Consider the following 11753-nt stretch of genomic DNA (forward strand, 5'->3'; position numbering starts at 1 on the left):
TGTAATCCCAGCACTTTGGGAGGCCAAGGTGGGCGGATCACGAGGTCAAGAGACCAAGACCATCCTGGCTAACACAGTGAAACCCTGTCTCTACTAAAAATACAAAAAGTAGCTGGGCGTGGTGGCGGGCACCTGTAGTCCCAGCTACTTGGGAGGCTGAGGCAGGAGAATCACCAGAACCTGAGAGGCAGAGGTTGCAGTGAGCTGAGATCGTGCTACTGAACTCCAGCCTGGGCGACAGCGAGACTCTGTCTTAAAAAAAAAAAAAAAAAAAAAGGCAATAGCACCATCTAAAATCATGTCGTTCCCACAGCTAAAAGAGAATAGGACTATGAGGCAATTAACACAATACAGATAAGTTTCTAAGTTTTGATGTAGCTAGAAAAGTGAGAATCAGAAACATGAGATGCTATCCCTAAGGACACCCATGTAGGGTCCAGAAGACACAGAGGGTATGTGAGCTTGCTTATCCAGGAGAGAGGCCAAGAAATGGACAGCAAAATTTGCTTTCATTATTTTGATTTGCCCAGCCAATGTCTCTGCATGGTATTTCTGTAGCACCAGAAAATGTCCCAGCACTGTTGGATAACATATGGCATTGCTTGGAACATGGAAAAATTCATTCTACTCTGATCTGGAAAATTTCAAACATGGTCCTAGGCCAGTGTTTGATCTGAGGCTGTAAATAAGACCAGTCAGAATAATCAGCAGAGGTGGCCACACAAACCCTGAGATCTGACAAGCAATGAGACAGCACCCATCAGGGAAGGGGAAAAATGCCCCAACCAACTTCATCAGCTACTCAGCTCTGCTGAGGTCCAAGGCCTAGTTCAGCCTGAGGCTCTCTGTACAGAGGCACATCTCCAGAGCTCAGGGTTAGGGCATCCAGCCTGGAGCATGTCTTCCTGGGTTGCCTTAGCTAACTCTGAGGGTGAGGGGACCAGACAACTCTCCCTCAGTGTCTGCCCCAGCATTTGCCTTCCTCTAAGGCTTCTAGGCTTGAATCCTTTTCCTGGTATGGAAGTCACATCTTCAAAATAATGAGTCAGAGAATACCCCAATATATGTTGTTTTTAAAAAGCAGTTTTGATAAAATCTTAAAATAATATAGTAACCTCCCATCTGGTCTCTACCTCTGTACTTTCAAATCTCTCTCATTCTCTCAATCTATTCTATGTGTAGTTGCCAAAATTCTCTTTTTCAGAAGCATGTGAAGCAATTACTGCTCTGCTTTAAAATCTTCCATAACTCCTAAATGCATTGTAAATAAAGTACAAACTCCTTACCCAGGACATTTAAGATTCTTGGTAAGATGGACCTAGTCAGCCTTCCCAGTGTTATTCTCACTATTTTTCTTCCTGTATTGCAAGCTTCCAGCAGACAGAATACGACTATTTTCCCTCCATGCCTTAGAATCCAATCTTGGTGACCCTGGTCCCATAGACACCTGAACCTGCCCTTTTCTCTCCTCACCTCATGTCTAACTCAACAAATGAGACTTCCTCCAGAGAGATTTCTTTGGTATTTCATTTCAGAAATAATATTTCCCTCCTCTAAACGTCCATGGGAATTTGTCAGTACCTTTTCTATGTGTTTAATAAAGCTTTACCTTATTGTGAGGTTAGTTAGGCATATGCTTTATCTCTTCTACAAGACAGTAAGCTTCTTAAAGTCAGTATCCATGCATCTATAGATATCCCATGAATATATTTTGAACAAGAGAACAATAACATTTATTTAGAGCTAGAATTCTATTAGAACTAGAATTGCTCTAAGGATGTGTTAGTATTCAGAGGACAGCAGCTCAGATAAAGTTATAGTCTGATAGGGCAACATTCTGTACAAAGGGTGGGAAAATGAGGAAGCAGGAATCTAGCAGACAAAAAGCTTTTTGTTGCTTTCCTGAGATAACGTCACTGTGTCATACTCAATCACCTTCATTTTTGAAACACTTTCATCATTTGGCTTTGGGACACCGCAAGCTCCCGAGTCTCTCCTTCTCTGTGTCTTTTGCTGTCCCTCCTCTTTTTCCTGGCCACCAAATATGAAGGCCCTTGGGCTGACACATTGAACTCCTTTTTTTCAACCACATTCAGTTTTAGCATGCTGCCTCCAGGCCCATTGCTTGAATCACATCTCTATGGTGATAACTCCTAAACTGGTAGTTTGGATACCTTCGACTTACCTCCTGAGTTCCCAATCCTTCCATTTAATTGCTTCCTCAGCAACTCCACTTGGATATCTAATAGACATCTCAAATTTTACATGGCTGAAACAGAACTGATGATTTTATCTAGGAAAGCTACTCCTCCTTTACCCTTGTCCCTGTCTCAGTAAATGATGACACTCAGGTGTTCAGACTGAAAGTCTAAGTTAGCAACTTTGATTTTCCCTTCTTCCTCACCAAATCCATTCAGCAACCCCAACAGCTCAGTCTTCAAAATACATGACAAACATTTCCCCATTTTCCCATCATCACCCAAGTCAGAGCCATCACCAAATCAAGCCTGACTGACTTGGCCACCTAACAGCTCCCCCACTTCCCTGGCCTTCCTTCCACCCTCCCAGTCTATTCTCCACGCATCAGCCATACTGAGAGTTTTAAAACTTGAACCAGTGCCTCCCCTCCTTAGAACACTCCAAAGACATTCTGTTACACTTAGAATAAAATCTGTACTCCTTATCAGGGTCAGTATGGCCCTATGCAACCAAGCCTCTGTCTACCTGTCAGATCCCACCTCCTACTTTAAAATCTATCATCATTCAGTTTGGCCCTTATCAGAAATAATACTGACATTCCTGCAGCCATCTTCTGGCTGTTTTTGTTTTATCTTTTATTGGTTCAGAACTCAGACTAAGAAGAAGGGTGCTATTCATTGGGTCTTCTCATGACCCAACAAATACCTTTACTTAATTACTTATCCGACTGTCTTCCCTAGCTGGAATGCAACCCCATAAGTGTTAGGATTTTAGCATCTTTGGTGTCTAGAACAATGTCTGGTATGTAATAGGTCCTTGATTAATACTTGAATGAATGAAAAAAGTGCCCAATCTTCCTTTCAATTATATTAAAAATATAATACAAAAAATAACCACCTTTCCAGTAAAAAAATAAAACAAAAAAGGAGGTGAACTTATTTACAGATGTTATTTTTCCACAGCCAAAGAATTTACAACCTAGGCAATAAAAAGACTAAAATTATATGAAGAAATAAAAATAGAATTCAAACATATCTATAGCACACCACTACCACTCCTGGGCCTCTCACCTGGGTCACCACATGGCTTCCTACCAGTTCTTCCTGCTTTCTCCCACACCCCAGAGTCCATTCTCCATACAGCAGCCAGTTTTCCTTTTAATGTATAAAGCAAGTTGCATCAGATCATGTCACTCCTCTCCTCAAAACCTTACAGTGACTCTCCTTCCAGAATAACAGCCACATGCCTTACCAAGATCCCTGAGGTAGACTGAGATCTGGCCCCCATCTCTCTGACCTTAGCTGTTACTGCTCTGCCTCCTTCACTCTGGTTCAGCCACATGGGCCCCTTAGCTGCTCCTTGATCAGGCCAAGGATGTTCTTGCCTTAGGCCCTCCACATGAACCATCCCTCTGCCTGTAACTCTCTATCTGAGACAACTGCGTGGTTGACTTCCTCGCCTCCTTTAAGTCTTTGCTCAAACTTTACCCCACCAGCTCATCAAGGCTCATTCTGGCCACCTTATTTCATACTGCCACTGGCCTCTCCTTCCCTCCTCACTCTTTATTTCCAATCCCCTAAATGACAAACCCTGCTCAAAATATTCCTCTTACTATAGCACACAGCACCATCCCACTTACAATATACTTTATTTATTTCTTATGTTTATTGCAGAATATTCCTCTTCCACCAAAATGTGAGCTCCAGCTGGGCGAGGTGGCTCACGCCTATAATCCCAGCACTTTGGGAGGCCGAGGCGGGCAGATCACTTGAGGTCAGGAGTACAAGATCAGCCTGGCCAGCATGGCAAAACCCCATCTCTACTAAAAATACAAAAAATTAGCCAGGCATGGTGGTGCATGCCTGAGTCCCAGCTGCTCTGGGAGGCTGAGGCAGGGGAATCACTTGAACCCGGGAGGTGGAGGTTACAGTGAGCCAAGATCACACCACTGCATTCCAGCCTGGGCAACAGAGCAAGACTGTCTCGGAAAAAGAAAGGAAAGTGAGCGCCACAAGAGCAAGGGTCATTGTCTCTTTTGATCTTAAAGGTATTGTGAGTACCTAGAATACTACCTAGCACATAGTTATGTACCCAATTGTTGAATGGATCGATTAATAGGAAGGATTATATTTATTTCATTGTTTAAAATAAAAACAAATTAAATCAAAGCTTTGCAATAATGTCCTTTTATAAGCAATGTGTGTACACCATACCTCCATGAGGATGAGTCCTGTAACTGGGACTTGGAGGGGAGTAGAGCTGAAGCTGCGCTGTGAAGATCCAAACCACTCGGAAAACGTACTCAGTAAAGGGGTGCAGGGGCTCGACCACATAGGACAGTTTGGACACGGTCTAAATCAAGGAGTGATCAATAATCAGCATGTATAGAATCACCACGCCACATTGGGAGACAAGAGCATAGATTAATTTGTGGAAGATGGATGGCTTGACAGAGATGAAATAGAGGCCTGGAGCTTAGTGCTAAGCCATTCAGACATCAGCATGCAGAATTCACTCAGAAATTCTCCCCTTCGAAATAGCAAAATTATGGACTCAATTATTTGGCATTTATAATCTCAAGGACTTAAATTTTTCTATGTTAGTACACATAGTATCTTGGGACTATTTTTTTTCCTAAACTTTCTCATGCTTCCCTAAAAGACACAGTCCTGGATGACCACCACAGACAGTACTTCTAAATTGCAACAACCCCCATGAGAATCTTTCTTCTGCCCTCCATCCTAGCTGGACTCATCCTAGCTGGGATGGGCAGATAATGACTAATGGGGTGAACGGTTATGTGATGCTGCACTGAAGGAATAGTATATACATCCAACATTATATTTTCCTTATAACATAAATATTATATTTTCCCTATAAAATAAGCCTTAATGTTAAGGCTTAGCATTAACATGTTACAGAGTAGCTGAGATTAAAATTCATCTAATCCAACTACCCATCTTACAGTTGAATCTTTTCTAGAAGGCCTTTATGCTTAGTATAAGTAAAAATTTGGCCCTTTTAAAAATTGGGAAAGGGTCTGGGTTTAGGTACAAAGGCAGTCTTTCATACCTCAGTGTAAGTCCAGCTTCCCAGAAGTTGTGCATATTTCCACTGAATGATGTATTTTACGCCAGAGAAGTTGGCAGATTTCCATCGTAATGTCATATTGTGGCTTCCAATGGAAGAAGCAAAGGGCGCAGTTGGAAGGTCTGCATTTCCTGGGGAGAAAAGAAGATTTCACTCACCATGCACTCCTGTGCATCAGCACAAGAGAGTGTGTGCCTGTCTCATCTAGGGCTCTCCGTATTCTCTTGCTAAAACCGTCTTGCCACAATAACTCACCTGAATAATCAATTATGCATATTCAATTTATTTTTAAAAATCAATCAGTCAGTCTGTCAGTCTTTTTTCCACAGAATTTATTGTTATCTTTGAACATAGTATTTTTTTGTTCAGGTTTTGGTTTTACAGGCAGATGACACAGCGGGTTCTGAGCTGTCCAGTTTTCTCTGACAATGCTACTCTCTTACAGGCCGGGGGGCCCAGTGCTCAGAGCATGTCAGTGGCACAACAGAACCATTCATTCTCCTGGGACGTGTACCCCAATATGTTTCTGAAATTTTATCCTCTAATTCTACTATTGCTGTGCATCTTAACAACAAATAATTTTTATATGTACAGAGCAATTGCCTTTACTCCAAAGGACGCTATGATCGGCTGTCTCACATTATAAAATATTTCAGGACGTTTAAACACTAGACATATTACAATTGGCAGCACATATTTCCCAGGTGCTGCTTGCCAGGCACGGTACAAAGGGCTAGACTTCTGAATAGTATGTCACTGTGAAGAAATGATTTTACTTTACTTTTTATATTTTTCCAAAATTGTGATGAATTTAATGCTTCAGCTTTCTTTCATAGAAACAGAATCAGCACTCTGGTTGAGAAAGCATGGTAAATTTGGTAGGGAGCTTAAAATAGTTAAATACAAACTCCCAGGACCTCATTCTTTCTGATTAAGAGAAAATTGATACAATTCTCATCACTACAGATACCAGACATGGACCAATTAAAGTGCATACTCTGTAATCCAGAAAAATCAAAGCCATTGTCATCTGAGGACCTAGCTCACAAAATGGCCTAGCACAACCTTTCTCAGTGATTCTTCTTTTTATAGTTCATTTTTGACTATTATAACTGAATAAGCAAAGCACAGCTCCACTTTCCTTCCCTTTCTTGTTGTGAGACTCTCAATAGCAGGAATTAGGTATGCTGTGGACACCTTGAAGAGGACTCCAATGATGGAGTTATCAGCAGAGTGAGGAAAAATAACCAGGAGGCACCAGAAACGACAAAAGTTGAGAACTAGGCAGAAGTGATCAGTTATATAAGTACAAGTAAATGTAAATATCATAGCTAAACATAGACATATTTCAAAGCCGTGGTGATACATATGAAAAAAAAAAGGTAAAGTAGGTTTATGCTAAAATATCAAGGCAAAGAGAGAGCCAAATGAAAAAGGGAAGCTAGACTGAGCTCCGTCCTATTTTCAGTACATGGCAGAGTGGGTAAGAAAAGGCTCTGTTACCAGGCAGCTGGGTTATAATTTCAGAGATATCCCTTACCAGCTACGTGGCCTCAAGCAAGTATATAAACTTTGTGCCTCAATTTTCTTACCTGTAAAATGAAGTTAATAATAGTATGTATAACTCTGAGGACAAAAGGAGCTAACACATATTAATTAATGAGAAAAGTGGTCAACTCATAAACGCCTAATGAAAAATAGCTATTTTTGGACAGGCATGGTGACTCATGCCTAGCTACTCAGGAGGCTGAGGCAGGGGGATTGCTTGAGCTCAGGAGTTTGAGGTTGCAGTGAGCTGTGATTGTGCCACTGTACTCCATCCTGGGTGATAGAGCGAGACTCCCTCTCTCTGTCTCTCATGTGTGTGTGTGTGTGTGTGTGTGTATGCATTTATATTTTGTATAGGCAAATATATATGTTTATTTATTTATTTTAAGATGTTATTAGCTAGTATCATATTCCATCACGTGAAAAGAGACATGAGAGGTATCTAAAACGAACATAGCATACCCACTGATAAATGACCTAGAAATCAGATGAGTTAAATGCAAATAAGGTCTTAGGATCATGGATGAAAGGATTAATTATAACAGACTACAGACATGGTCTTTAAGTACAAATGCTTTTATTTAGACTTAGTACATCTCATTTGTTAGTGGTACATAGACACTGATCCATAGCCAATGAAAAAATAAAAATAAAGCATTGATTGCACTTGTATTCTAACAGAATTGTATAATTAAGCTGGTAATATAATTTTAGAATATAATAAAGGAATGTAAATAAAAGATTACACACTTCCTCAGTTCTGGTGTCCTTAGTTTCTCAGAAATTTTTTATGGTTCTCTGAACCAAAAGAATTCTCTAACAGTTCCATTTTTTAAGTAGTATAACTTAATACGAATGTGTTAATACCAGATTGACTAACAATTTGGTATCTAACAATTTGGTAGATGTTTGAAACAAATAAGAAATTGAAAGATGAAACTGTATATTTATTTCATCCTGAAATAAAAATAATTGCATACTAATGGGGCCTGTGTACCTGTTGGTTACTGCACAACTCCTCCAGTATTATGATCAGATTGGGTATCACCATCCAACAGATTTCTCATATCTCTGTGTTCCCCTTGAGTGTTTAAAATCTCCATGGCTCCCGCCTTGAGTGTTTAAAATACTCCATGGCTCCCCATGAGATTGCTGTAATGGCCTGGAGCACATCAGTGCACAGCTTGGAAACCATAAAATATACATTTTATCCACAGCTAATTCCCACAACATAGAAAAAAAATGTAGTATCACTACCTCTCCACAGAAATGTCTAGGGTGTCTTTTGTGGGGCACTAAAGGGCAGAAGCAAATCAGAACAGCAAGACAAGAGTCCCCTTCCGATTTCCATCAGCCACTGAGAGCAAGGAACAAGCCACTGAGTCAAGGACTACAACGTATGGAAGAGCCAAGCATCCTTCAGACTTAAGGGAACTGTCTACATCGCGGTGGGAGGATGCCCTAGGGAATTCTGGAAATGATATCTGCTGACATCGAAGCTATGACTTATCAAAGCATTGGACTTTTAGAAACTACTGGAGAATTAACACTCTAAGGCAAAGCTACTGTGACATGCCCAGCCTACTCCGAAATCAGGCAGAGGGAGCTGATAAACAGCCAAGGCCCCTACTTGCTCAAAATCTAACACTGAGAAGCATAGCTTCTGTACATTTTACAAATTCCTAGAGCCTTTTGAGGAGTCATACACATAGTAGGCACTCTATTGGATAACTGTTAGCTGAATAATGAAAGGTACATTCAGTACAATATGCGTATACTTTCCAGTCATTAAAACAGTGGCATTCTCTGACATCAAGTCTGCTCAGGATGTACATTTGTCTGTCATTAAGACAGAAGTGAGTGTATCTACTGAACTTGAGGGCAAAATCTGGTCCTAAACATTAGTCATGTACTGTTTCCTCTTTTTTGTTCTGAAAGAAGAATCTTGCTGAATCTTTATCAGAATGGCCTATACGTTTGAAATTACTGATTTCTCTAAGTAGATATTTTTGATCCTACTGAGATGTAGAAGTCAAGATGTTTTGAGAGGTGTTTCATTATCTTTACAAAAGTACAAGTCACTAGAGTGGTGCAGCCTATTTTTTAAAAGTCGTGTGTGTCTTCTTACCCAGTACTTCCTCTTCATATGCACGTTCCGCGCTGCTGCAGCCAACCTCACACGACTCCCGCTGTGGAAGACAGAGAGCATGACAGTCAGGGCAGCCTTGGTACTGGTTTTGCGGATAAGCTTCAACTAAATTTTGAAATCCAAATATCTAATATGCAAGTATATCTTTGCCCAATATGTGAGTAAATCTTTGAAATTCTACTCTGAGTGCCTAACTTTGAGTGCCTAACACGCAAGTACATGTTTATGTCAACTATTTCCCCTGCAGTAAAATTCCCACTTGCTAGACTGGCGCTTCCCAAACTTTTGACCATGCTCCACAGCAAAAAATAACTTAACAAAACAACTTAGTACACACATACATGTTGAAAAAAAGATTCCTGAAATGATCTTTACTTTTTCCTCCATTTTTAGAAGTTTTATTGAAATACATTCACCTGCCGTAAACTCACTTATTTAAAGTACACAGTTCAGCGCTGTTCGAATATTCAGAGTTGTGCAATAATCACCACAATCTAATTTTAGCACATTTTCATTGTCCCCAAAAGAAACTCCTTTTCTGTGATGTGCCCTTATATGTACAATGATATTTTATTCTATTGTTTCATTTTGTTTAATGCGACTCTTGGTTGGCTGAATTGACTTGATGACCTTCTAATGTGGCACATCATATAGTTTGAAAAAACATTGAGTTTAGCAGTACAATCATCTGCTTGCCATCTTGGTCAATGTTTTAATGAGCTTAAAACCTAAAACTTTAGAGTAAAATGATGCTTAGGGATTAACTACTTATTTTATATATCCCGGTCTTCCTTGGAAAATTAAAAGTTGACTATAAATTTGTGTAGTAGCTGAACATTTTAATGAATATCTTTATACCAATGTTGAGTTTTAAAATCAATGAAAACTTAATGATATTTACATTTTATCTCATTAATGAAAAATACAGTACATAACTTGATGACTGAAACACAAATTTCCTGCAACTCTTAACAGATGCATTAACATCAGCTACAAAACACACACATACATACACATACTTGCAGAAAAGGCACATATTGTAAAACTACAACACAATCATGATCAATCTCCCTGCTGTCTTTCAATATGTAACTACAATACCTAGGACAACATGCTATAGTTTCTCATGGTAATAGCAGAAAGCAGGCACAATACATTTGCCCTAAAAAGAAGAACTATAACTTGCAAATATGAACAGTTCAACGTTTGATTTGCACACTGAAAGGAAGGGTGCCTGATAAACCCAGGTTTGCTTAGTTAAGGATTAATTTAAATACCTTAGTTTGGGTTTGGAATTATTTAATTTCAAGGTTTAGTATATGTTTCACATCCTGTTTACATATTTTAGTGAAGCATTCAACATATTTATTAACTGCAGAGAATAAACAAACCAATTTACAGCAAAATTATTATATAACATGAGGCGGTTTTTTTCCATAAAAGAAAACTAAGGAGAAGAGAGGAGATGTATTTGGAAATACAGATTATTTTGAAATATAGCTAGTCCTGACAATCAGGGGAAATTGTGGTCTTGTTTTTTCTGACATGTTCAGGGGAAATAGATAATAAAATTCCCATCCTTCTGGGAGTTTAAAAGTTATCTCAAGTGGTGGTAAAGCTAACAACTACGTTTCCTTCTCTCTCTCTCTCTCTCTCTCTCTCTCTCTCCCCTCCCCAACTCCAGCCTCCCACTCCTTTCACCTCCCTTCACCCCTCCCTGAACCATGGTGGCAATTCAACGTTGGACTTCAAATAAAGTTATCCAGTGTTTCTCAAGCTTGAGTTGCCTGGAGAGAATCTAAAGATGGTTGGATTTAAGGAATTTACAGAATTTGAGCCTGAAGCCCCTGGATGGGACATTCATGTGGAACATTCCACGTTACTGAGCTGCCATTTCCACAGTGGAGTCCAAGTTTACTCTTCCCAGGGGCTGCATCAGCTAGCTCTCTCTGTTCCCACCCACATTCCCATCTTCCTCATCATAGTCAGTCCATCTTTATTGCCTCTCTGGCTCCACCCTTGGTTTCCTAGACTGGCACATAGGCTGCCAGTGCCCTTTCCAGCTTCTGTAACACAAGGAAGCCTCCCCGACCGCCCTCCATATGAATTGAGGCATTGTTCCCTTAAAAATTATTCATTCATTCATTCAGAATATTTGAACAATTGGTCTTTTTCATGCCAAGCATGGTTGTGTGGTCTAAGAATACAACAGTAAGCACGAAAGTTAAATTCCCTGCCGTATAGGACTTCCCTTAGAAGGAGGTAGATAATAACTGAGTGACAAATTTTTAACAACAAAAAATAATTCTGATAATGAAAATTGCTGGGAATAAAATAAGTCAAAGCCACAGGTATAGCTAGGTGGAGAAGCAGACTTTATTAGGGTGATCCAAGCCAAGACTTCAGTCATCAGGAGGAGCTGGGCTTGCAGAGATCTGGGTAAAAGCAGAAGCAACAACAGGATGAAAACTTTGAGGCAGGAATGTGTCTTCTATGTCAAGAAAGAGGGAAAGGTCAGTCTGGCCAGCACAGAGACCAAGGGGAGAATGTGAGATGAAGTCAAGACAGGCAGGCAGTGGAGCTGGTAGACCTTTGTAGTTTGTAATTCTTTCCAAAGAGCAGTAAAAAGCCATTGAAATGTTTCAGGTACAATAAGACCAATTGGCTATAATAAGATCTATTTTGACTATTGTATATTATATATAAATATATATATATATTCTATTGTTTCATTCTATATATAGCTATATAGCCAAAGGCCAAGATG

At 39.9% G+C, this 11753-nt stretch overlaps 1 protein-coding gene across 1 annotated transcript in view; it reads right to left on the minus strand.

The window, feature by feature from the left end:
- The window catches only part of ROS1 (ROS proto-oncogene 1, receptor tyrosine kinase), a 144092-nt gene that overhangs the window by 118994 nt on the left and 13345 nt on the right, over positions 1–11753 (minus strand). Inside the window, exons 5-7 of the mRNA XM_012002357.1 lie at positions 8966–9026; positions 5272–5420; positions 4413–4551 (exon numbers count right to left, since the gene is read on the minus strand). Of these exons, the coding sequence (XP_011857747.1) occupies positions 4413–4551; positions 5272–5420; positions 8966–9026 (349 nt within the window). The remainder of the gene's footprint in view (positions 1–4412; positions 4552–5271; positions 5421–8965; positions 9027–11753) is intronic.

This window comes from Mandrillus leucophaeus, unplaced genomic scaffold (assembly GCF_000951045.1).
Source record: "Mandrillus leucophaeus isolate KB7577 unplaced genomic scaffold, Mleu.le_1.0 Scaffold683, whole genome shotgun sequence".
NCBI lineage: Eukaryota > Metazoa > Chordata > Mammalia > Primates > Cercopithecidae > Mandrillus > Mandrillus leucophaeus.